This window comes from Bombus fervidus, chromosome 3 (assembly GCF_041682495.2).
Source record: "Bombus fervidus isolate BK054 chromosome 3, iyBomFerv1, whole genome shotgun sequence".
Lineage (NCBI taxonomy): Eukaryota > Metazoa > Arthropoda > Insecta > Hymenoptera > Apidae > Bombus > Bombus fervidus.
Genome location: NC_091519.1, coordinates 16,034,269 through 16,061,874, shown reverse-complemented (window position 1 = coordinate 16,061,874; position 27,606 = coordinate 16,034,269). Strand labels below are relative to the sequence as shown.

Below are 27,606 nucleotides of genomic sequence, written 5' to 3'. Positions count from 1 at the left end.
TAATATCTATTCACTTATTGTAACAGTATGCAGTAATATATATATTCATATAATGTTAGCACTAACGATATGTTCGGCTATATATTACCTACTCACAAAATTGTTAAAGACTGTTTTAAAAAGTTGACGTACATTGACGATTATGTTCTATTACACAAAAGCAGATATAGCATTTATACACTGGTTCAATTTGTCTTTTAATTTCTATATTAACGCTAACACAAAAATATGTATCTTAAATATAGTTGTTAGCTTGTACCAATTTCCAAAAAATAATAGATTTGGAAAGTGATATCAATTATCAGATCTAACCATGGAGAAGAACTCCACTCGATGATTTATTTAAATAATTACTAAACGAATAATGTTATATATTATAATGGATATTAAATAGTTGATTCCATTTTATTCTAGATCCATATTTTGCTTTATCAATGCTCTTATCTTAATCCATTAAACATGTTGTACTTCCAGGAACAGGACGGAAAGTGCCGCGAGACTTGAAAAAAAAGCAGAAGTAGAAAAGGAAACATTGAAGTGTGTATTTGTTTGAATCTGAGAAAGCGGCTCTACTCTAGACGGTGGTTGATGATTGGTCAGAGTAAGCGCGCCCATGTCAGCTGTGTGACACAGAGTCGCTAGTCGTCCGTCGTAGACGCGGATTCGTGCAAATGGCGTCACTGGTAGTATGAGCGAGCGTATGCCGTCTAATAACGCGTACGGGCCTCGTCCGGGCGCGGCGCCGCGCGGCCCAGCCTGACGGCGAGCGTGAGTGCGACGATATTGGTCGAGATCGAGGGAAAATTAATACAAAGAGATCGTTAAATTTCGTCGTCAAGTTGCAACAGTGTATACGTATCAACGACGAGTGGTGACACGCAGTGAAAAAGAGAGGTGAGTTGCCAGATAGAGAAAGAAAAGTCGACAATAAAGAATTCTGGTGATTCTTTACAAGAAGTGCTGTGTTACGCATACGTGTTCATTATTCACGAAATAAACGTATCCTCATCATGCATACGCTTCGGGTATGTTTTCGATCGTCGACTAATTTTTTTTCTACGCGAATGACGAATCTATATTATGCAGATCTTTTGATTGCATCGATGTTTTTATGCAGGAAGATTTTAGTTAGTTGTTACAAAGTATAAGAAGCGCGCGATACAGTTTCTACCACAGGGTAGTAAGATAAAAACGATGATCCAAAGCGAATTTCTAAGCGACTTTTAAACCATGATAGACAAACACGATGAAAGGAAAGGAGTAAAATGTACGCGCAGTACATACTTTCCTCGTTCGATTCACAACCATACTACATAGTGACAGGTGCCATGCGTGTATCATTGCCAAATCTATCTTCACTCTTCAAAATACTATATCGTTCTGTGTATATTTTCATAGAAACGAAATATCAAAAATTAGTATTGTTCTTCGACGTGATTCTCATCTAAAGTATCATACGATCGTTACGTTTTATTGCTTAATGCGTATATTTGCAATGAAGCGTGTAGTATGTTTATCTTATACAATGATTAGAAATATTCTTATCGTGTTTTGTAAAAGTTTTTATAATACTGTTATTCTGACAAACTATTTAAATATATGCCGTTGTTATCGTGTAATCAGGACGGCCATGTTTTTCTCAACTAAAAAACACGTTTCCCGTGGCCACGCGCACGTGTGGGCGAAGCAGAATGTTTTTGTTTGCACCGCGACGAGTTCCTAAATACGACCTATGGTTGCATAAGACATAAGACATAAGAGATCGAGGAGTGCCCATTTGAAAAGAGTTCTGTCGTCTTATAAAAACTCTAAGCTTGTTTCTATCTTCGATATACAGTCAACCTCGCGAAACGATACAGATTACAGAAACAGAAACGCGCAGTTATACTAATATTGCCTTTCCATACATAACATGGGATGGCAAGTGTTTAAACAAAATAGAATCACAATGGAACATTTGATACAGTACGCATGGTATGTGTTTCGCAATTACGTCAGAAAGTATTGCTTGTTATCCTCGTGTACGATCGCGCATTTTCTACTCTTCTAATTTATCGATAGAGATAGATTATCGATAGAGTCTACGGTCATAGAACATGCTTTCCACGATAAGGAAATTTCAGTAGCTATATTAGCGATGCTTACTATATTTTGTTTTCTATAAATATAACAGAATTTTTAAAGCCACACGGGGAAAGGAAAAATCCTTCGTATACGAACGGATAAAGCGGTTAACCTTACCGATACCAAGTGACTCCGGGGTGAAAGGGCATTAACACTTTTAAGATAATAATGTAGTGGAATATTAAGGCCATTTATTAGATAGAATTGTTGCAAAGGAAATCCGCCCTGATAAACTTGCTTGCGTAATATTGCAAAGAGAGAAAAAAAAAAAAAAAAAAAATACGTGGTACCGTAAACAATATTAGTAAAATCATGATCTTTGTCAAATATGACTTTGGAACTTTTTATCAATGGCTAAATGCTATTTTATTCGTCTGTTCGAAAAGTAGTAAGTACATTTTACGTTCATGCGATCGAAATTATAATTGCACGAATTTCATCTATCCTGTGGATAATGTTGGTAAATTCCAATGCGTTTATAAAGATATATCGTCAGCTGTTAATACCTAGTCGATAAATGGAAAAAGATCTATTCCCGAAACCGGTTATAACGGATCAACCCATAATTTGCGATATCGTGTGTGCACTATTCGATGCCTATTAGAAATGGACTTCGATTTCCGTTAGACGTTTTCGTAACATGTATCTCGGTGAAGGTTTCCACGCACCTTTATTAGAGGTATCTAACACGTAATGCATGTTAAAATCGACGAACCGTTGAACATACGTTCAAGCTAACTCTTTTACAACTAACACGATTCTTTACACTTTACAGAATTACGATTGGGGCCAGTCGGTAACCAAGTTGCGGGTTTTCAAGTAATTTTAAATTTTATCATCCTATTCAAATATATGTAACTTCATGTAGTTTAAACAAAGCAGTACAAATAAGAAAAATGTGCATTATAAAAACACGCTTATACGAATAAGTATTAGGCTTAGCTAGTTCTTCCGCAACACGTGTAACTACACGTATTAGTTTTCTACGTTATGGCTCAGCATGTTAATTAATTCTGTCATTGTAATCAAACCTCAACTTTCTAATATTCATTGGATTTTGCTTGTAAGAAAAGCTAACATGCAATAAGTTAAAAAATTAATGTGCTTTAGAGACGAAGTAACGCTACGAAAAGACGTACGAATTGATGTAACATTTTTCCGTACGATCTTTGACCTATTAAGACGAGTTAACTCATCGCTCAGATTACCAACCTTTCGGACGCAATTTCTTTGTTTAGGGATCTTTTATCTGTTTACGTGTCCTTTTATTAAGGATAAATTATATTATATTTGCCATGCGTAAAGACAAAATTCGAGCACTATTACTTCTTGTAAGTTATAGTACAAAAAACAAATTAAGTTTACTAAAATAAACGTATGTCCGATTTAATATCGTTGCGTCTTATTCTAGTTACCTTATCATAAAGTTATCGTATCGTTATAACGCTACATTTATGATCATTTTCTTATTAAATCTTGTTAATTTATAAACTGCAAAACAAATTATATCGAGTACGATACAATCAATAAAAATAAAGAAATTAATACGAATTATAATGTATACGAAATATAATAATTTTTTCACATGAACAAAAAAGCGGGTTAAGGCGGTAAACAATGATGTGGTTAGGAAGTTGAGTTATTTGCTCGTAAATGACAGTTGATCTGCAAATATATGTGGTGTTTAATTTTAGACAGGGGATATCTGCGGTTCTGTCGAAGAAGTCACTGACCATCGAAAATTCTGGCGCGCGGTCACCTTTTCATGGAAATAATAATAAGCGGCCGAAACGGCGACTTTAACGATTCCCGGTCGTTCAACCAGGCATAAAGGTTGTTTACATGATCTGAATTCGCACGTTAGCAAAGGATGTGTTTCAATGGGAAACGTTCTCTTTCATTACACTTAAAATGCTTCGTAAAAATCGTAACAATAGCTTTATACAAAAAAATACTTAAAAATTTTTTTAATGAGAAGCTTCTTGCCTATAATAAGACGCAGGGTTAACGGAAGTGAAGATGAGAAAAAAGAGCGGAAGCAAAGTTCATTAATGTACGAAAAAGATAGACAAGCGTCGAATAGAGAATTGTAGACTTATCAGCGGTCCGATAAATTTGTTGTGTCTGGCCGGAAGGATTCATCCTATTGGGTCGAACATGTAGACTTTGTAACCTAGAGAGATTTTCTGAAATGAGGTCGACTAACACCACTAAATTCTACGTTAACGATCTCGTTCTAGATTTCTTTATCACCCACTCATACTTTTTCCCTTCTAAGTCTTCTTTTTTTTTTTTTTTGAAGCTGTGTTGCTCCCGTGTTAAGAATACCGTGTCGTGGCTAGATTGCGGATATTTATGCAAATTTATGTTTTTATTAATACAGCTAAGAAAATGAAATTGTTTCACTTACAATTAGTAAATATTAAAAGATGCTATAGTACTTAGCCTTAGGTTACAGTAATTTGAATAAACCAACGCAAGCCAATTCGAAATCAGATCAACTTACCAAACATACTGCAATTTATAATCAGCTAATAGTCGAATTAAGAAACTTGTGGAATTTTTTGAATAACGTTTTACGAAATTTTTACGGAAACTGTATCGTTCTCTCCCTTTCGATGTTACCGCAAAACCTTTAAATTTTGTATCGATGCAATCCTATCGATCTCTAATAATATTCATCGTAAAAAATCGATGACCGAGAACAAATCTGAAGCTAACGAGAAACACGCGATTCGTATTAAAAAAAAAAAAAAAAAGAGTAACAAAATTAGAGAAAAGAATGAAAATTTAAAAAATGGAAAATGTGCGTGCAAATGCGTATCGACGCGACTGTGATCCGCAGAGTGGCGCCGAAGAGGGATGCAGGCCGAACTGGTGTACAGAAAGCCGTTAACAATGATGACCACAACGTCCAGCCAGAGTTTTCATCGTCCTGGAACAGGGAGAAAAGAGAACAGCGGTAGAGACTCTCGCGAGACCATACACTCTGGTCACTTTATGGTCTCCGACTTCGAGGCGGAGGCCCAGGACGACGAAGATGAACTTGCTGTTCCAGTGCCTGACGAGGAAGCTGCCAAGATCGCGATTATCGCTTCCACAGGATTTTTACAAGAGAAATTTGCCAGTAGCTCTTCGAACGACAAAACTTCTCAGCAACTCAGCATTGAAACGTCCTTGAACAAGTTGTTCCAGTGCATGTCGCTCGCATACAGGTGAGTTTCTCTTTTCCCTCGGTTTTTCTTCGCAAATCCGTTTTCCTTTCGCATGTTTTCTTAGGTTACCGGCAAGTATCGTTCATAATTTTTATTAGATCTCTACGCTTTCTTTCACTTCTACTATTGGCTTGGCAACTAAGTGATTGCGGATTTTGGCATTAGGTGGTATTGACAAAATTCGCAATCACTTAGTTGCCAACCCAATATATCCAAGCTGCTATTGTACAAACACATACGATTCTTTGTCCAAGCAATGAATATCGATTATACTGTTCCAACTAGAAATTGTATTTAAATTATTCAAGAAATGTCTGTCCATCCAAGTCGTTCGAATAGTTATGAGTGGTAACGCATATATAAATTACAAATGGATCTTAACATATTGTGTAGTATCTTGTCTTTCCATCGATCATGAAATCGTCAAAGTCGTGAGAAATCGCGTTTCAGCAATAGGAAGGAAAATCGAACTTTATACCATCGTGCCATTGAATAGAGCGGAAAAGAGCGTCGCGTACTCGTCTTGTAACAGTCTCGTGATTTCAAAGTGTTGAGACGTTTTGCAAGAACTCGCAAGCGAGTGCGTGGCGTTTCCTCTCGCAATCGGTTCCCTCGGGAGATTAGTGGGACAGCGCAGATTCGATGGAACTGTATTTCGAGCTCGGCAACCGGACAAATGCCGTGCCGCCGGCATTCCGCCTGATAACGGACAATTGAATTAATGAAGAAGAGGCCGTAGAACCAAACGACAACACCGCAATTAAACTCGGCCTCGACGAAGCCGACAGTCTGCCTCCGCGACAATTTCCGTTTCCCCTATACGGGACCGTTCGAACCCCGTCGTGAAGACTTCCTTCGGATCCTTTCGACCTCTCAATCAACGAAGACGAGCTAACTCGCCGTTTGGAGATGTTACGATCGAAGGCATAAATAAAGAAATACTCGTAATCGATCAATCATTGTCGATATTTTGGAAATTTAATGCGGGAATATTGCGAACACGCTGACAAACTCTGATACAGCGATTAATATTAATAAACATTTTTCTCTTGTTTCATATCGTTCTTTCGATAAATTAATAAAAATCTCCCGTTGTTTTGGAATTCGTGCGAATTCCTCCAATTGGAATTCCTCCATTTGGAGTAAATTATTTGTCGCTTTATCATCGAATTTTTTCGATTTTATTTTCGTATCTAATCGTTCGCCGTTTAACACCAGCAAAATGGATTAATTTGATCTTTTATTTTTTAATAGCCAGTTAATGTGTATCGATTAATAAGTCGATCGAAAGCCTGGAGATTTTGAAAGTTTGATGAGCTGTCGATCGATTATGGAGAATTAGCGCTTGAATCCAAGCATTAGATCGGCTTAACTAACGTTATATCGAGGTCGATATAACTTTCTTGTCATTGTGCCATTTGGGAGTATCGATTATAAGTTGGTCTTATCCGAAAACTGTACTCTTATCCTGTAATCCGAGTGCAGTGTAATCGAGAACAAGACTCGTTGTTTGGAGTATTTTTAACGTCGAATCGGCCAGATGGCGAAAACACTTCTGCCCCGTGGATATAAATAAATATTTTGGTCGACGGTTTTATCCGTAATTCAATTTTTATGTCTCGCAATCTCGTTGTATCTTACTCTTGCGAAAGTTGGCGAGAAAAAAGAGAAGAGAAAAGAACGTGTATGTTTGTTTTGGATACGCGAATTTGATCGCAGGATGGTCGTGAAATTCTCGCCTGAATTTACAACGATATTAAAATTAATTTTAACGTGATCGATCTAAGTAGGTCGATACTATCGAGATTATCAGATTTTGTACAAGATATGTAGCGATTTATAGCGATGTAATCGATCGGAAACGACCTTTGTCCCGAAAAGTTCGAAAAATTCCATAGTTTATCAAGACTCTTTATGTAATCGATAATTTCGAGCGAACGATATTTAATAAATAGCAATTACGGAGACAAAAACAGATTCGAAAGAGAGGAATCATGAAAAAGGAAGAGTATGCATTGAGGAAAATAAAAATGTTACGTTGAATTAACGCGAAGGTTTCTATAAATTACTCGCAACAACGTACAGGAAGTTGCTGCTAGTTACATCGTACTATCTTCTTATCGTTCTTGATCTTTTATCTCTGCTGCTGTTGCGACGATTTCGCTATAATTATATTCCTGCGATTAAAGCGCAAGAAATTTGTTAATTACGAGCAATTATTTGTACAGGAAAAATTCGTATCTAAATGAGAAGATGTACAACGTAAAACATATCTTCTTAATAACTAATTCTAATTGTTAGAAATCAGATTCTATAAAAGATAGTCTATATCGCAATTTATCGTCGTATAAAAATGTACAGAATGCATATAACGATCATGGCTAGCCGTATTGCTCTATGTTGCTCATTGTAACGCGTTGCTATGTACATGGTCACTTTCGACCAATTGCGTGCTTATCTTTATGATTGTGTTGGGTCTATCAGAAATAAACCAATCAATAATCAAAGCCGCATTCCTTCGTCTATTCATCGTTTCATCGAAGTATTTTAACACGAAAGTACAAAATATCTATAATAAAGTACATACATACGTACTTGTAATAATATCTGATATCAAGAGCAAAGCGATCATTTCGGCTTATTAGGTTCTTTCTTTTTCTGTAGCTAGTCTGTTTCGTTTCATAAAAATTCGAATTTGCATAAACATTCATAAATCTTTATTTATGAGCGTATCTGTAATTATATGGAATACAGAAGAATTATATGCAATTAAATCATAAAGTCGTGGACCTGCCTACTTTCAACAATTATACGAAATATATTATGTAATTATGCAATATATCGAGTATAAATGTCGAAACGTATCGAATGGAAATTAAGCATAGTAAATTATTATTGCAGATAGAGATCGTTTTTATTGTAAGTTACAAAAAAAAAAAAGAATTATATGCAATTAAATCATAAAGTCGTGGACCTGCCTATTATCAACAATTATACGAAATATATTATATAATTATGCAATATATCGGGTATAAATGTTGAAACGTATAGAATGGAAATTAAGCATAGTAAATTATTATTGCAGATAGAAATCGTTTTTATTGTAAGTCACAAAAAAGAAAAGAATTATATGCAATTAAATCATAAAGTCGTGGACCTGCCTATTATCAACAATTATACGAAATATATTATATAATTACGCAATATATCGGATATAAATGTTGAAACGTATAGAATGGAAATTAAGCATAGTAAATTATTATTGCAGATAGAGATCGTTTTTATTGTAAGTTACAAAAAAAAAGAATTATATGCAATTAAATCATAAAGTCGTGGACCTGCCTACTATCAACAATTACATGAAATATATTATATAATTATGCAATATATCGGGTATAAATGTCGAAGCGTATCGAATGGAAATTAAGCATAGTAAATTATTATTGCAGATAGAAATCGTTTTTATTGTAAGTTACAAAAAAAAAAAGAATTATATGCAATTAAATCATAAAGTCGTGGACCTGCCTATTATCAACAATTATACGAAATATATTATATAATTATGCAATATATCGGGTATAAATGTGGAAACGTATAGAATGGAAATTAAGCATAGTAAATTATTATTGCAGATAGAGATCGTTTTTATTGTAAGTTACAAAAAAAAAAGAATTATATGCAATTAAATCATAAAGTCGTGGACCTGCCTATTATCAACAATTATACGAAATATATTATATAATTATGCAATATATCGGGTATAAATGTGGAAACGTATCGAATGGAAATTAAGCATAGTAAATTATTATTGCAGATAGAAATCGTTTTTATTGTAAGTTACAAAAAAAAAAAGAATTATATGCAATTAAATCATAAAGTCGTGGACCTGCCTATTATCAAGAATTATACGAAATATATTATATAATTATGCAATATATCGGGTATAAATGTCGAAGCGTATCGAATGGAAATTAAGCATAGTAAATTATTATTGCAGATAGAGATCGTTTTTATTGTAAGTTACAAAAAAAAAAAAAAAAAAGGAGAGAGAAGAGTAAACAGAATGCAATAAGACACGTTAAAATGAACTTCGTACAATTAACGGTGTACGATGCAATTCAGCCATACGCAGAGTAAACGCATTACTTTATTCAGCCGGTCAATCGTTATTTTAGCCCGTCCTGGCGATTGGATAATAAATGAACCTGATATCGTAATTCCGCCGATAGCGTTCCATTGTTATTGTTCCGTCTTCCCGATGAAAGGGTTAATCGATTGATGATGATTTACGTCGGAACTGCAATTGGACGCGCGAAGTGAAAAGACGTATATATCTTTATCAGTGGAAGAACGGCGATATTATTGTCATAATGACGCAACGTAAACGTTCGTCCTGAACAACACGATCGTAAATTACGTGTACACGTTCACCGTGTCAAAGAATGAGAATAAAATGAAGGAAAAGAGAAGAAAAGCAACGCCGTTTTCTTGAATCTTTAGCGGCTCAATAAGATATGTATATATATATTATTTTTTTCGCTTGTTTTTCTTTTCTTCGTTTAAATCCAAAGGTTACTTTATCGAAAGCGAAATATACTTCTGGAATGGCAGTCGTATCAGATAATATCGGTGGTATAATTCTGACACGCCTCTTGTCCTTCCGTTGTGCGAGTGTCTAAGAATGACTGATAAATCGTATTGTATCTTATCGATGTACTCGACCAATAATTTGCTCGGCATTGTAAAGTATCTCTGATACGCCTGAAAATCTCTCCTATTTGATCTAAAAATATCCAAAACTTTTGGAGAAAGTTTTTTACTTTTTTCGAAGTAAGAAAGATCCGTCGAAGTTTATTCTAAAATTTGAAAATCAGGTTTAAATGATAAGTTGGTTCGTTTTTCGTCGGTGCATGATTTTCGAGAAACGTGAAAAAAATTGTCGAAAGATCGTAAAAATATGTATATCTGATATTTTCCTCGTGAAAGATATAAAAGTACAGAGGAGTTGGATAAATAAACGATATACTTTTTGATTGGATAGATTTCGCGTGAAAGTGATAATACTCTTATTAAGCGTTCCTTTGGCTTAAGAAATCGTGAATCAACTATTACTCAACCTAATACGTGTAATCTACACATTTAGCTTACCAGCATGATTTTACGTCAATAGAAGAAAAAAATAACGTGAGATTTAAAAGTCATTTAAACGTTTCGTTACTCTACTGGTAAAATAAAAAAAAAAACAAAGCTCTGAAACATCATCGTGTACGTAAATAAGAAACTCGGGAAATAACGCGGAATCAGAAGTCGAAACGCTTATCTCACGAAGCCCTTAGACTTCGACCAGTGCGTTACGTCCACGGTTCTGCCCCCAATGACGTCATTGTTGTCACTACAACCTATGAGCAACATTATTTCGAGAGAGTTTCACGTGTTACGACCTCGTAGTCGTTACGTCTTTCGAAACGACTACTCGCGATAATATCCCGAAATGCGCTGGCAATTCTATACCTCGTCAAAATTACATTCCACGGAAATCGTCTAAACGAAGAATAGATCTGACCATTTTTCTATTTTAGCGCAATTTAACGGCTCCCTAATCGCTTGTATCACTAAAAAATAAGAAGAACGGTTTAATCACGATTATGTTTACATAGCAATCACCCTATGCTAATTCTAATTGACTTCACTAATGAACATATATTATTATTCATAACCTTGCGCACACTTTGTAATAATAAATGTTTCAACTGTGATAATATCTAATACTGTGACTAATAAGCAAGCAAGTACCTGGATGTGTTTAAACAGTCCATTTCGTCGATAACGAGCGTTGCATAATTCTGATAGGTAACTGTATTTTAGCCTTTGATACTGGTTAACTCGATTTTTCTTCGTCCTCGACGCTTTCCTACCACGGTCGTGCCTTATCTTGGACACGAACCTAATTCACCAGCCGTAAAATGCCGTAAAATACCGTAAAATACCGTAAAATACCATATGTGGATAAGATATGTGACACGTTCATTGACGATCCTGTTTGATACCGTTCGACTCTTTGCTCGATAGTAAACCACGTGTTTGCGTTATTCAAGCAGGTATCGCGATCGTTCTATTCGACGTTGAATGGACGCTTGAATGGACGGAAATCAATAGCGCTTTTTTTTACATATCGTTCGATGTAGGTTGGACAGGAGGTACTTTGTACAATTAGGTTTGATCGATTTTTTTTTTTTTTTTTTTTTTAAATCGATCGGTAATTTTTGATATTTTAAGTGGCTGATTTTTCATCGTAAATAGAAATTATTTTCAAAGGGATCTTGTTTCAGTCATCCGAGAATCACAAGATATTGCACAGTTTCGTTTTCGTTTGTTCAAAAAGTTTCATCGGTTTCTTAAAGCAGAGCTTTGAGTTCCTCGATGCACCGGATACGCCCGTTTCGAAGTTTTCAAATTCACAAACTCGGCATTCAAAAATATAGATTTCAACGCGTTTGAGGAACTAGGCTAAATAGCTCAATTTGTTCGTAAAGCTGCGGTAAAACTTCCGCGAATGAAAGAGGTAGATAAGAGAGAGAAAGGGAGTCGAGCGAGAGAGAGAGAGAGAGAGAGAGAGAGAGCGAGAGGAAGGTAGAGAACTTCTAAACGATCTCGTGCAAGGGATAGCGTGGAGCATGGCCAGGTCTCCGGTTGCACGGCAGCCGTTCTCTCGCGACACGCGTAACTCGAAAAAGTAAATCGAGCTAAATTACCGTAAAGGCCTGTGTGTCACAACGTGTCTTTTATCGTGCAAGGCCACTGCGTCATCGAGCACAGAGGCACCGCTCGCGTGCGCTCAGTGTTCCCCGCGAATATACGCGCGAACACGCTCGCTTTTCCATCGCCCGAGACCCTGATTTTCTCCTTTTTATCAACGATTCTCTTCTGCCCTCGCATTCTTCTTTTCTCTACCCTTTGAGTTTACGATATCTCGTTTCTTTTAATTTTCATTTTCCATCGCTATACTCCTTTCGAAGCTTTTATCCGCTTTTCCACTTCTTTTTCATTCTTCCTGTCGTTGGTCTTCGTATTCGTTTATTACTTTCTGACCGTCTCTTTCATGGAAAACTTCGGTCTCGATCTCTATATCTATACCCTTTTCGAAGTTCTCGTTGCTTTTTACATTTTCTCTTCTTGTTCCTTATTCTTGTGCCTCGGTGATCGTCCGTCACCTTTCATCTGGTTCTTTCGTTTCGATCGTCGAAGCATCTTTCGATTTCCTCGACGCAGTCGTTTTGAAGCTTTTATCGATTCTTCCTATCTTCTTCTTCTTTTTCTTCTTTGTTGCATTTACCTAGTACTTTGCGCTACGCGTCTCTTTTGTTTCAGCGAAACGTTTCTTTCGATTTCACTTCCTATGCTCGATTTGCAGTTATCGCCAGAGTTTTTATCAATTTCCGCCTATATGTATGTACACGTGTGTACACGTATATGGTTGCACATTCCGCTAAATGAAGGTTAACAACGCATCTTACCGAACAGTCACGTGAGTGAACCTGATGATTCGTATAATTCGATATATATAAACATGTGACAAACTTCCGTGATCTGTACTAAACCTACAGCGATACGAGTCACCGAAGATGATAAATTTTTAGGAAATCTTTGCTCCTTTGTATTTTTGTATCATAGATAATGGTACGTCTCGTTATAACAACGACGTAATTGGGGGAGCATAAATTTCTCGACTCGAGCAATTCGGAATTTTGCTTGAATGCGTGAACACGCATCGTCAAATGGAACACGGTTACAAACACGTGATTATTTACGACGAAGATTACGCGGTCTCGTATCGAATTCATTTCCGAGTTGAAATGTTCCCGCGTCTTACGATCGCCGTAAGTTATAAACCACTTAGATATTCAAATTTTATTCAAAAAATCTCGAACGCGCAATTTGCACGACGTTAATATCGTTAGGAAAATATCGACGAAGCTTTAAGAATCTCTCGAGTCGTTTCGATGCTAAGAACTATCAGTTGTACGTAGAATTCAAAAATTCTGCCGCTACTGTACGTTCTTAAAATAAGACAATCGATGCATTGAGAAATTATTTAGGCGGATTACAACAGAGCATTCTTAAGCCGTTCTAATTCTTCCTGAATTCTTCTTCAACGACTTTCTTGATATTTCTGGTACTCTTCGTACACCGATTCTTTCTATTCTTACTGGTTGCGTCGTATTCGATATGATAATCTTTCAATTGGTAAACCAACAAGATTTAATAAGAAAATTGTTAGAAACGCGTGGTAGAATTTTCATTCTTCTTCTTTATATCGCATCCAAGTATCGATCATTTAAATTTATAAAACGAATATCGTTTCCCAACGACGAAGTCTAGGGTTACGATACGTAATGCGATGACTGTATGTTCATCGATGAAAATAAAAATGTTGCTGTGAAGAATATCTGTAAAAAAACACGTAACTTTCAAGTTTACCTTATCTATCGCTTTAAAAAATGTTCGACAAATCTAAAATTTTATCTGTTACTTTCCTTGTATCGCTTTATTTTTCTTCGTTCGATCGAACATGCCTAGTCATTATTACACGATAGTCTGTGTCGTACAAATTTGCCTAAAAGATAAAAGGCACAGGAAATTACAAATATGTCCGCGTGTCTCAAACAAGGAAAGAAAAAAAAAAGAAAAGAAATGAAATGTTGGATGACAGCCTATTTGACATTACGCAACTTTGCAAAAGAGTCGAAGCTCGAAGCGTTCGATGGTGAATCTAAAGAAGAAATAGGGAAATTCCACGACAAAACGACGAATGATAATCGACTTTGCTCCTCTCTGTCGGATAGATCGAGTCATTGGTTGTACGACGAACAAATAAATCGTTATCTGATAACGAGATGCTCACGGCTAATTAATCGCGATGGTATTCATCACGCTTAGAAAGAGAAACAGGTGGATTTCGCGACGAACGACTTTGCGTTCGAGTGGCTTGATTCCTCGATGTTATTTCGCTGTCGTACGCTTTCGACGATTTATTCCGTGCACTCATCCTATACGCGATAACCATTTAATTGTTGTATTAATAGAGGATGATGAGATTCCGCTACATCGAATGCTGAGAGTCTAGAGAAATCCAGACGTTCTATTAACGTTGCACTTGTACGATAGAATTTATCCAATTTTTGAGAAGATTGTTTAACGTTTAAAAAGATTTTGACGTCGAATTATTCAATTGGAAATATCCTTTTCCAAGAAGCTAGAGATTTATGTTGATGAGATTTTGAGAAAGCCGACTAATCAAATTTGATAATTCTACGTAGCAAATGTCCGATCGATAAGGAATCGACTTCTTGATAAAAGGACAAAATAAAATCGCTTTTTCACATATTAGACCATACACAAATGAATTTTTTCTTTATTTGATCATTTAATTAATCCCATTTTTATCGTACAGAGAATCTTCCTTGGAAACTTTTCTTAATTTAATATCGTTGATCTTACCTCTTTATCGAGATCAGGCAGATAACTTTTCTAAAGATGAAGCGAGCCAAAACGATTTTCTAATCACCTCCGACTCTTCTACAAACATTATTTTATCTTTCCGAGAGGTATTATACAATTCTGATTATTATTACGATTATTGTTATTACGATTATTATTATATATATTTATTATATATTATTTAATACATATAATTGTTATTATATATATTTTTCTCGCGTAATTCGATCTCGGAAGAAATACAAACGTTTAACAACCACGCATATAATATACATTGTATTTGAAAAATAAAAAATAATTTTATCTACTGAATTTTATAAATTCTTTACTGGAAACTTTGATATATCGCAACTGAAATATATAAATAAATTACATAAACATAATAAGTTGCAAAGATTCGGTGCAGCCTGTGTGTCGCCTCTGTCCTTATTTCTCCTCTTATCTAATCGATTTAATCTACGTAAAAATAAAATGCTGACAGTGGACTCGGGTGATCAGAGTCCCATGCCAAGAAAGGAAGAATATCTGCGGCACTCGTAGTAACGCGAACGCTTGTTAGTGGAAATCTTCCTAGCTGTTCCATTTCCAGCTGTTGACTTTTCGACGATGTTACATCGCCGCGAACTTTGATAACGAAAAACTTGTTCCGACAGTAAATTCTTACGTGGATCGTTCGATTCTTGTTCCGTGCAGGATGGCAATCGTATACACGTTGTCTCGGAAAAGAAAGGGAAAACAAAGGATCGAGACGTAATCGTTAAAATGCAAAGAACGAGATTTGTGCTGTAAAATGAGGAAACGTGCCTTGTGTAACTTACGCCTCGTAGGATTTCGCCGATAACATAAATTGAATCGTGTAAGCAGTTGTTCCATTAGTGAAAATTACAATTTCCTTCGACTCGCCCATGGATATTTCAGCGAACGAGTCATCGTTGTTTCCAATCCACCAAACCCAAAGTCACAGTATTTCGGTTCGTTCTATCTCGTCTATTCGTTGCTCGTTCTGTCTCGCTTATATTTAGCCCGCTCCTCCTCCTCCTTGGGATAAGTACGGGAAAGTGTTTACCGTGTTCGAACAAACATACGTAGCTTCCTCGACGATAAATCCGCTAGCGAATCGAACGTCGTTAGAATATCATATCGTAAAGATAGCGTAATCCACGAAACTTTTAGATCATCGTAATGTCTATGTAGGTCGTCTATGTATTAGGAAACCATTTTTCCATTTGGAAGACTAACGTTAAATCGCTGGAAACGCTGCATCGTGGCGAAAACGGCGTTAAACCACGAGGAAACGTCTCGATAAGGATTGATTAGTCTTTCTTGGACCTGGAAATCTTATCTGGATGTTCCAAAGCTCCGTCGATTAGCTGCCGAGTACTTTACTACGACGATAACTTACTACGACAGCTTGCTCCAACTATACTCCGCAAAAGCAGATAAACTCTGTGTTTGCGTTTCGCGTCTTGTCTTAAGTTTTCAAGCTGTTTGCCCACGATTTACATTCGCTCGTTTCAAGATGTTTCTCCGGGAATATCTTGTTTTTACGGTGATTTGAGTAAATAACTTTTAGCTTGAGTCATTTTACGATCGATTCGCAGATTTTCACTTTCGCGTATTGTTCAACTTCTCTTGCGTTCTTTCCATCCTCTCTGACCAAATTGTATTCTGATTTTTTTCTTTCTTTTTCTTTTTTTATCGTTAGAAAGTTTCTCGAGTCCAGCGACTAAAATTTATCTCCCACCTTCGTCCAACGAATATTTCGTTTCTTTTTTATAATATCGGTCGTATAACGAAACGACGAACTCGTACAAAATGCACGCGGTTCGTCGATCAAACGCTCGGAATTTGGGTTTACAGTGGTATGACGTATGGGCATTTGAATTTGTTCCAGACAGAAATTGACATCGCCCAAGTGGAATCGGTTCAAAGGGATCAGGCTGAGATGGAAGGACAAGATTAGACTGAACAACGTGATATGGAGGTGCTGGCACATGCAATGTAAGGAAACGCACGTGTGAACAGAACGCAGAACCACGACCGTCGATGCACTATAAATATAAAAATAACGTATGTTTAATACGAGTAAGATCGTTAAAACGATCAGAAATTAAGCGATCAGGATGTTACGCGAATATTGAACGATGCAACGCCAATTGTATAAAATACACGGATTCTTTGATCGTTTCGAGAAATGTATAGACGAAGTACAGGCGATATAACCGGAAATAGTAGGCGAATCTCGGGACACATTTACACCTCGAAACAAGTTGAAATTTTGCCTTAACCTTTAGGCCTTTAACAATCGTTTCGCGTGATAACCCGAGGCCGCCGTGATAACGACGATCGTTAGTTTTATTTTTCTCGTAGCGACAACTTTTTTCCCCTCGGCCAACTTGTCATGGTCAACGATTACGGTTCGAGGGTCACAGTGTTCGTCGGAGAATGAGCCGGGAAAAGAAGAAAGGCGTTTTCGAAAACTTCAACGTTCCAGACCTATTTACGTTCTGTGTTCTTCCGTCTTTACAACGAAATTAGAATTTTACGTTCCTCGCGTTTCCATCTGTTTAAATAAACTGTTAGGTTTCATCTTAAATCGTACCGGTGCGAACCATACCGACTACGAAAACCTATCGATCGGAATCCTATCGTATTTGAAATTATTTTCAACCATTACAATTTTCGGAGCATTCGAATAGAAACGGTGTTCGAGTTGGTCGAAACTTGTAAATCGCTCAAAGATTATTTCACTTCGAGTTAACCGCTTCCTCCCCTTTATTCGTTCGCTTAAACCATCGTTTCCTATGTTAAATGGAAAAGTTGCTCGTCCGGGGCATGATAAATTTCAAATTGCGAAAGTCTTGATATTGATACTAGTATCGTACTACTCTTTTCGTAACGCGGAAAATTCTCTCGAAATTTAGACTACACTCTCCCGATGTATCTATTTCCTCTATTCGATCGCGCCGTTTATCCCTCCACGACGATCACGGATAAAATTTCACCTGGTGCGAATTTAATTTCAATATCATCGTCCCGCAATTTCATTTACAAGACACCGCTGCAAACTGAAAAATCGCGACTGTCTTCTAAATTCTTTCCAGAATAAATTCCTGAATTTCTTTCCAATCGTGCGATTCTCCGACCGACGAAAGATGATTTTAACCCTTGAAGTCTATCTATACCTGGCTGACGCACCTGGCTATATCTGCCCTAGATGTACCCGGTATATCTTTGTACGAGGTAAAACCAAATTGAAACATCCAGTAGCGTATTTAGCGATTAGAAAGCAGCGAGTTATTGTTCTTAGCGATTACGAATGAAATTTGTATTTAACACCGAACGAGGAGTAGAAAGTATTGGGTTGGCAACTAAGTGATTGTGGATTTTTTTTTTTTTAACGTTTATTGTCCAAGAAGATGTGTATTACATGTATATGCTATTCACAATAAACAATGAATTTAGGTTTTTTTTAACGTTTATTGTCCAAGAAGATGTGTATTAAATGTGTATGTTATTCACAATAAACAATGAATTTTTGTTTTCGGTTTTGGGGTGGTTTAGGCAAAAGTATCGATAGGTGACGGTACGACGTAGCCGTACAATATTTTGTGTGTCGGAATTACATTTTTTTGGCGTCATAATTTATAAATTGGATTTAAGTCGAGCGGTGCTTATATGCGATATTGTCGATTGCGGATTTTGTCACTTAGTTGCCGACCCAATACCTTCTACTCCTCGTTCGGTGTTAAGTACAAATTTCAATCAATTCAATAAGAAGATCAATAATCAATTTCAATAAGAACAATAACTATATCGCTAAATACGCTACTGGATGCTTCAATTTGGTTCTACCTCGTGCAAAGATATACCGGGTACATCTGGGGCAGATATAGCCAGGTACGTCAGCCAGGTATAGATAGACTTCAAAGGTTAAGATCATCTTTCGTCGGTCGGGGAATCGCAGGATTGAAAAAAAATTCAGAAATTTATTCTGGAAAGAATTTAGAAGACAGTCACGATTTTTCAGTTGCGATCGAAAAACAAGAGTGGGGCGAGATAAAACATAATCTAAAGCCAAATTAAATTGATTCAAGATATTCAGTCGCGAAAATAAGACGATAGGCCGTGCTGGCGTACAAAATAAAGAAATATCTTGCACGTGACACGCCAGTGACAAAGAATCCCCGCCAGCGGCTACCGCGCGTGGTTTCTTCGCAAGTTCCTGCGAAACTTTCGAGCAAACTTCAGTTTCGTGAATACCGTCATACCAGGAAATTCGAAATTCTTAGTCGCGGCGAAATTACGTCGTTTCTTCCACCCGTTCGGCTTTCAACTTCCGATTTTTAGGGAAATCGAAACGGCTTTTCACACCACACGAGACCGATTCCGATAATAGTCGACCTAAATATTTCGGCTTAGTTTCGAAACGAGTTCCAAGTTAGAAAGTAAGTTTGTTGGGAATCGAAGCACCGGGAGGAATCGACCGAGGTAAAGTTCAGCGGATCAGGTGATTAAAAAGAAATCCAAGTTAAAGTCTTTGGATCAGTGACGTAAAATACAGCTAGTGGCTACGTTATCGAACGAACGAGGAATTATTCTTATTTTTAATTATTTTTTTTCTTTTCTAAGAGAAATAAAGATTTGCATTAATTATTTGTTACTAAGATTTAAAACTAGTCGACGAGTTAATTTTAACGAAGAAAGGACGATACATCGGTAGATGTTGAGAACACATAGGCGAGAAGATGTACTTTTAAATAAACCGATCCGCTTGAATTGTGCAAGAGACACGAGCGAGCGCAAAACCGTATCTCGTTCACTGACATTTCGATCGCCGCGAGTGCTATTTTTAAATCCACCGCCTCCGCGTTCCCGATTGTCCACTCGTCAGCCTTACAAATATTCATTTACTTGTTCCTCGTCGATTAACGAATAAAATACCAACCGGTCGAGCAGAGAATTACAGTTAGATGTAATAACGAGAAAGAAATAAAACTGCGTCACGTCGTGATAATGCCAAAATTTAAAAGTAAACGAGGTCAATAGTAAGATCGAGAGACGCGAGAAAAATCGTGTAAGTTGTACGTAGCTTAGCTTCGGGCGTGTCGATGTAAAAGAAAAGAATCTCGAGTGGTTCCTCGTTCGTTGACGCTTCGCTCGCTAAGAATCGTGTAGCCTAACGTTCGCAGATTTTACGTACAATTCGTGTTCGATCGCCGAGTGCAAATAAATAAACGTGATATTTTCCGTTCGACCCGATACGCAATCGAGATCGATAACAATTTGTTTGTTGCATATCTTTGTTTTCCGTTCGAAGCGAATATCTACGATTTTATTATTCGTAAGAATATTCCGCAAACTCTTGCGAATATCTTTCAAAGCGCTAACTCCATTTCTTCGAATCGCTCTAATTTTTCTCTTTTCCTTTCTTTCTTTTTTTTTTTTTTTTTTTTTACAAATTTTACGCTTCTCTGTACTTTTTATCGTCACCGTAAGTCGATCGAACATACTTTTCTTAACGCGACATCGTTTCAACTTCTCGCTTGAACGTCGTTTCGTTCGATTAACGGGACGAAATTTATGCATCAAGGGAAAAGGATAGGAAAGGTGCAGCACGAGCAAAGTGAAAACGGAAACTTGATCGAGTTGGAGGCGTGAAACGGAGGGACATCGACTTTAGTTCGCAATCGAGACAGCATCGCAGGACTTTGTACCTGCTGTCGTTAGTGATTACGAGAATTATTTCGCGAGTGCGCTACAAAATGCGTCGCCGCAAAGTCGGCATCGGGACGCTTGCGTCTCTTCTTCGATGCAACGAGCATATCGAGCATGGCCGTAGGTCGAAGGGCAGCTAACTAATCGTTTCAAACGTTCGCGTGGTCGACTCAATTAAGTTCGTCCAAGGAGCACGCATCGTGGTTCGTATATGAACTTTTTCTTTTCAAATAAAAAGACGCGACGTTCTTCTCTTGGAAAAATCGATGTTTCGGTAGCTACGAAATCATCGTGCTACCTTTAGAAGCGCATTCGATCAGTCGTGGTTCCGTTGAATCGATGTACGCCAATCCAGTTGCATGTCATCGCTAGAGATTGCAATTTTTGTTCTTTTTTTAATCCGATGAAACGGATATTGCTGCTTCCTTTAGATCATTTTTCACTGTAATGTATTTTTCTATTGTTTCTACAAGAGCGAATTGTTAAATTCGTCGTAGAATAAGGCAAATTTATATTATAAAGAAGAATATCTTTTTTAATGTTTGATATCTCACTTTTTTTTTTTTTTCTCAAAGAGGGAAGAATTAGCGGATAACGTAAAATAAGGTAAATTTGTATCGTGAAATAAGAAAATTAAAAAACAATTTTTTTACGGTTTTTTTTTTTGGAAGAGGATCGGTAATAGACGCGTGTTATAGTGCGAGTTTCAGTTATCTTTGTATCGTTTCAGTTATATTGAAGCAGAACACGCTGGTGTGCCAGTTCGCGTCTCCATTGGATGTTGATACTCATAATAAACCCGAGGTACGTTTAGTTATCACTTAAATGATAAGAGTTCGATGCTTGTCGAGCATTTTTCTTACGGCGATCAGAGTGTCTCAAAGTGGAATCGAACGATTTTTATTTATTGTCTCGACTACTTGAAGGAACAAGAGAACCGTCGTTATCTTCTTTGAAGTTAAACGTTGACGACGATGATCGCATTACGCGCGCAAAAATGAGCGTGTCCTGCAAACCAAAAAGCAGCTCTCCTCTGTTTAAAAGTAGAGACTGTCAAACAATCCACTTAAAATAGATCGCAATTGAGTCTAGGAATCAACGGTATATGCGAAAAGTGCTTTGTAAATGCAGGGTAATGGATCGTTTAAACGACGTCTGTTAAACTTCCTGGTTACAGAGAATTATTTTTGTAATTGCGTTAAAAATAACTGAACGACGTTGGAGGATCGATAGAGAAATCAGTTCACCAACGTTTGAGCGCACGCTGTAAAAATACCAATTGCTTTCTTATGTTCTTTAATTGATGCGAAATTAATTTTGAGACACCCTGTATTTTGTAACGAAAGAACTCGATCGATAGCAGTTTCAAAGTTTTTAAAACTCGATAACGACGTACATGAATTTAAAAGATGCGTTTCTTATCAGGCGGTAGTCTTAGAGGGCAAATACTGGAAGAGAAAACTTGCTGCGGTTACCGCGGAGTACAAGAAATGGCGTATGTTCTACCGGAACAAAATCCTTGGCTGGACGAACAAGGATGGCACCGAGATGGTATCCGTCGATCCAAGAATCACAAATTTTCTACGATTATATTTGCATGAAACTGAGAATCAAATATATTTAACAATAATAATATTGATATTGCATTTGCCTCGATTAATTTTTCAAATTTCAAGCAAATGTATTTTTCAATTAGGTCGAGTTTCAGAACGTAATTTCCCTTAGTTTCCTTATCGCGAAATAAGCGTTAGCTTTCAAATAATGAAATACATTTGAATTTTAGAAAATTTCTAAGAGCCACTGGTATTTCTTATTCATAGTAGAAAACGGCGGGATCGTTTCAGATGGAATCGATGGACGTGTTAGATTGGGGCAATGGATTGGGGATCTCGGGCAACTATGGAACAGGTACAGGCAGCACACACGGTGGGACCAGTGGGACTCCAGGAGGAGAGAGTATGATGGTTGATGAAGATTACATGGAGCTCATGACTGATACGTTATTTTCGACAATCAGTTCAAATCAACCAATATACTTTCCCGATCCGAGAGAAATTGGTAATTCGCTAAAAAATAAAATTATATAAAACAAAGATAAGTGAAAGACCGATAAGGATGGCGGAGATGATAAGAGAATAATATGTGTGTCGATAATTAGAGCGTTGTAATAGAAAGCAGGAACGACAATAGTTGAAAGAAACAACGCGAACAGTATAGTTGATGTACATGCGTTGAACGGATGACACGATAAACTTTATTTTATACGGTTGCTTGTAATTGTAGCGCGTGGAGCTAGTCTGGCGGATTTTATACAACCCAGCTTGGGACCGCTCCAGCCAAATTTAGATGATTTTATGGACACTCTTGAACCGTTGCAAGGTATCCGATTATCGTGAAATTCTCTATGTTATAGGTATGAACGATAATGAATCAATAATATTCATAAATCGTAATCTTTCAGAGTTTTTAAATTCGAAGTTGCCCCCTGTCCCGGAAGAGGACGACATGTTTCGAAATAGTACCTTGAACACGAACTATCCTGATCTCGACTTAATGACGCCTATGAATCAGATGAACGAGCTGAGCCAAGAATCAGCAGCAAAGAATGAGCAGGCTTCGCAGCAGCCAGCGTTAGCACAGAACGAACAAGGAGATACTATACAGAATCTGCAATACACCGCAAAAATATATACTCAACCTCAGCCAGAGCCAACGAATGCGTTCAGGAATAATATGTGAGCATCGATCGTTCATTACTTAGAATGTTTTACAATGAAATTCTATTTTAACTTTTACGTGCACGTTATAGAACTCTGAGTGAGAATTATAGTACCATACAACAAAGTTATGAACCCGCTGCAACCAGTCAACCTGTCAGGGAAAAAAGTCGACCAAGTAGAGTTTCTTCGAGGAATAGTCGAGTGATTCAGCAACCTCAACAACAACGGACGTCAACGTATCAACGAACGGCGCAACAACAAAATTCAGCGTACCAACAACAACAAGCTTCGCAGCAACAACCTTACGCCATGGAGATTCAATCCGTTCAACTAACACCGGTTCAAAATCAAGTGCAGATGCCAGCGTTGAACGATCAGTCTGCTCATGCGAATCAAATCCCGCCTATCGCTACTCATGTTCAAAATCTGGTAACGGTGCAGCAAACTTTTGGACAAACAAATTCTACAGTGTCGACGCAACACAGGAGCATCAGGCCTCTACCACCGGTCGCACCGATCTCATCAAAACCGTACAAAGTCGTTCAACCGCAACAGTGTTATAAGTTTCCCACACTTCCGCAAAACTTTAATGCGCAGCAATGCAAATTCAACACCAATAATTTCAAGGTATTTATTTCATAGATACGACGTGATATGTCTTGTTTCATTGAAACGTGGTGTTCGATTTGAATAATGCATTAACGAGGCGGCAGACTGTGATTAGCAATAGAAACAGATTATCTTGATATTTTTCAGACACACCCACCACAAGTCGTATCGGTTTCCACGGAGCAACCGTCGCAATCACCGATACTGTTACAGTGCAGACCCTCCGGTTTGGATCTTACCACGCCGACCGTACAACCTACGAAATTGTTACCGCAACCTGCCGCGTCCAATTCGGAGAAAGAGGAAGTTTTTGCCGTACCCAAGGTTCATACATAAGCTACGATAATACCATATGAAATATAAATCAATTTTTTTCCATTTCCTTTATGATTTATATTAAGCATAGGAAGTTGAACAAATTTATAACGAAATCATGAAAATGTTTTCTGTTTCAGTATCAGATGAAAGCAAGGAATAGGTCTCGAAGTAGTTCGTCCTTAACCGCATCAAGAATCCATCCGCCACCATTAGTATCAGCGGCGAGCGATCCCGCTCTAAATCTAAATAACAATGTTTTGCTCGCACAGTTACTCACGAATAGTATGTATTTTAAGAAACGTAATCTTTGTACGGCTTTTCTCTATATTTTATAAATCATTTAATGGCGACATGACGCACAAATTATTGAGAAATCGATCACACGGTATTATATATTTTGTCGATAAAGAATATTATGAGAGCTTCAATATCGTTACATAGACACATCTGGTGTACACACAATGAATATGACGGCTGATAATGTAATGCCGACAGTGACCCAAACAACTACTACTATGAAACACATCTTACCTATGTTTCCACCTTCAGCTTCGCCTACGCAGATAACAACCACCCACCATATTACCACGCCGGTCACTGTCCAAACCATGCAAACATCTACGATGCAAGTGCAACCGCAACAACAGGTATATTTTTTATTGCATCTTATTTCGAAATCAAAAGTTATTTAAATCAGTGTCATTCAAGAAGAGGGTACTCTCTAATATTCATAAAATTGACTCAACGTTTTTACGCTATAATAGCATACGTAGTAGACGAAATTCTTTAGTTTGAACCACGAGGACTTAAATAATAAGTCACATAAAGATATTATATTACGTAACATTAATACCGACGATAATAAATCTTCAGCTTGTATAATATTATATGACGTGTTCAACTGTATGTTGCATATTAGGCAATGCAACAGACTACTTGCAGCCAACAAATGCTATTAAATACAAACACCCAGGCGCATCAGTCACAAAATAGTCCCGGGTCACCAAAGGATAGTTCTAACGCGCACAGTCCTCAAGGGTTAAACCTCAGTCCTTTGCACAGTCCGATGAGTATAGGAAGCCCATTATCACCGAGTAGAAGTTACATAAAAGGTGAATCAGAACGGGGACAATACAAAGAACAAAGACGAGTCGGGCACATTCATGCGGAACAAAAACGTAGATATAATATTAAAAATGGATTTGACATGCTGCACAGTTTAATACCGCAGCTTAATCAAAATCCGAACACGAAGATGAGCAAAGCCGCTATGCTGCAAAAAGGAGCAGATTATATCAGGCAGTTAAGGGCGGAGAGGAATCAGTTGAAGGAGGAGATGGATACTTTAAGACATCAAATCGAGTGCCTTAATACGTCTATTAGGTAATAAGGAAATTAAAAAAGACAGCAATTAATATTATTTCTTTTAAATTGTTATATAAAACTTATGTATTGAACACTTTGTTACAGTAATTGTCAATCCATGCTTCCTGCAACGGGTGCTCCAATTTCTAGACACAGAACTAGTAAAATGAAGGAGATGTTCGATGAGTATGTACGCACGCGTACACGGGAGAATTGGAAATTTTGGATCGTATCCTTCTTAAAACGCTTTTTATGGTCTTTTTTTCTATTCTCGTACGTGAACATATATTATACATTTCCTTAGAAAATAATTAGTTCAGTGTATTGCTTGAGCCTCTAATGATTTCTTTCAATACCTCGGTATCCACCGCGAGTATTGAAGATCTATATAGAAGTACAATATTGTGGGTCGAGCAACATTGCTCACTCGTTGATCTCAGACCAGGTTCGTATCTTTTACAACAAAACATTAGCAGTGGCATAATAAAGTATTAATATTAATAAGTTACATTTACGAATACACGGACTTATTAGTCATTAATCATTTTTAATTATTAATCATTCCTTCTCTTCAACTGTAGCTGTTCTGAACTCTCTAAGATATCTGTGTACTGCCACTGATATTCTATCAGATCCTGGTCGCCTGCCCGAAGAAGCACTCGCAGCAGTTAATCGCACGGAACGGCGACGATCAACTCAGTGACCAATTATAATATGCGAATAAGTCGCGAAACGTGATTTGCTTAAACCTTCGAAAGAACGTGCGAAAGAAAAGCAGTTACCGTAGCAGTAAGCCAATTTAGGAGAGAAACTTACGTGAAAATTCTTAAGACGATCCTTTTTTACAGTAGTAAACGTACAGATTTCCTTTTGCAACGATTGCGGTTGAGAATGGAAAAAACTTAAAGTGCAATTTTTCCCTATCCTTCTCAAAATTGTGACCATAAAATTTAATAATTAACTGTTAAAAGAGTATATAAAGATGTACATGAATTTACTCGCAGACATTTAACAAAATATATATTATGATATACAGACTGTTATAAATTTGGAACAAGTTGAGATTTGAACATCCTTTTTTTTTTTTTTTTTTTATAGCGGTTATCGAAATTGTTCATATGCTCGCATAAAATATTATAAAAAATGAAAAAGGACATTCGTATTTATTAGGTAATTATATTATATGCGTTACGTTTATGTTCACTCAGCATTAAGAAAAGAATTATATGTAACTTTACATTTTCATAAATTGCGATAACAAATTGTTGCGATAAATTCCTTTCTTTTTTCTTCTCGATGCTTCATTAAATTCATTGTAATACTTGATCATACATACATAAAAAAAAAAAAAAGGAAGGAAAAATGTGTAGAGCAAACCATTCCATTATATTTTTACTATGCTTGTTTTTATCTAAATACGTCGTTTATAACAATGATAAAGAAAAGGAAATCATTATCTTTGGAAATTATTCTCTTTGTTTTTAGATATCGTTTCTTACTATTTTTAAGATAAATATATTCGTAAAACTATATTGCGGACTTAATTATATGTTACACTGTTGATATATTTTTATAATAGTTGAAATATAAATAACTTTCGTCAAAAAATCGTTTACTTTTAGAAAGTCTTTTGTTAATATCGACGAATAAAGAATCATTTATAATTAACGTCAAGTAATTAATTACATTTTTTTATGTTACTTGAAAATATATACTTGAGTATACCTAGATGAAATCGGTGCCATGAAATTATAACAAGAGACTGGAGTAAGAAACATAAAATGTTGAAAATATCTGATTAATCTTTTAGCGTGAAAACTGCAGTTTAAAACTAAATATTTTCAAGTTCGGTCTTTATTATATGTCTTATTCTATGATGAATAATACAGCCGTTGATACTTGCATAGTAATAACTTTGAAAGGGTAAAAAGTTTATATTGCAGATAATTAAACGCATATGAAGTAAAAAAAATGGGTTGCTCACAAATTACAACTTTATTATATACTATTAATGTTATTAAATATGAAGTTTTTAATAC

General features: G+C 36.7%; 1 protein-coding gene across 11 annotated transcripts; it reads left to right on the top strand.

The window, feature by feature from the left end:
• The first annotated feature begins 628 nt into the window (after positions 1 to 628).
• Positions 629 to 27,539, top strand: Mondo (MLX interacting protein mondo). Of its 11 annotated transcripts, none has more exons than XM_072000445.1 (16): positions 629 to 894; positions 4,970 to 5,339; positions 16,732 to 16,838; positions 21,286 to 21,359; positions 21,981 to 22,106; positions 22,379 to 22,613; positions 22,839 to 22,934; positions 23,017 to 23,290; positions 23,365 to 23,902; positions 24,032 to 24,208; positions 24,340 to 24,484; positions 24,752 to 24,849; positions 25,122 to 25,585; positions 25,673 to 25,796; positions 25,883 to 26,012; positions 26,149 to 27,539. In XM_072000445.1, the coding sequence occupies exons 2-16, from the start codon at positions 4,987 to 4,989 to the stop codon at positions 26,268 to 26,270; spliced, it is 3,063 nt and encodes a 1,020-aa protein (XP_071856546.1). In that variant the 5' UTR covers positions 629 to 894; positions 4,970 to 4,986; the 3' UTR covers positions 26,271 to 27,539. The 11 variants fall into 11 exon arrangements, with proteins under 11 accessions (XP_071856546.1, XP_071856547.1, XP_071856544.1 ...); XM_072000446.1 differs by having other exon boundaries at positions 631 to 894; positions 22,400 to 22,613; XM_072000443.1 differs by having other exon boundaries at positions 631 to 894; positions 24,644 to 24,849.
• The last annotated feature ends 67 nt before the right edge of the window (positions 27,540 to 27,606 follow it).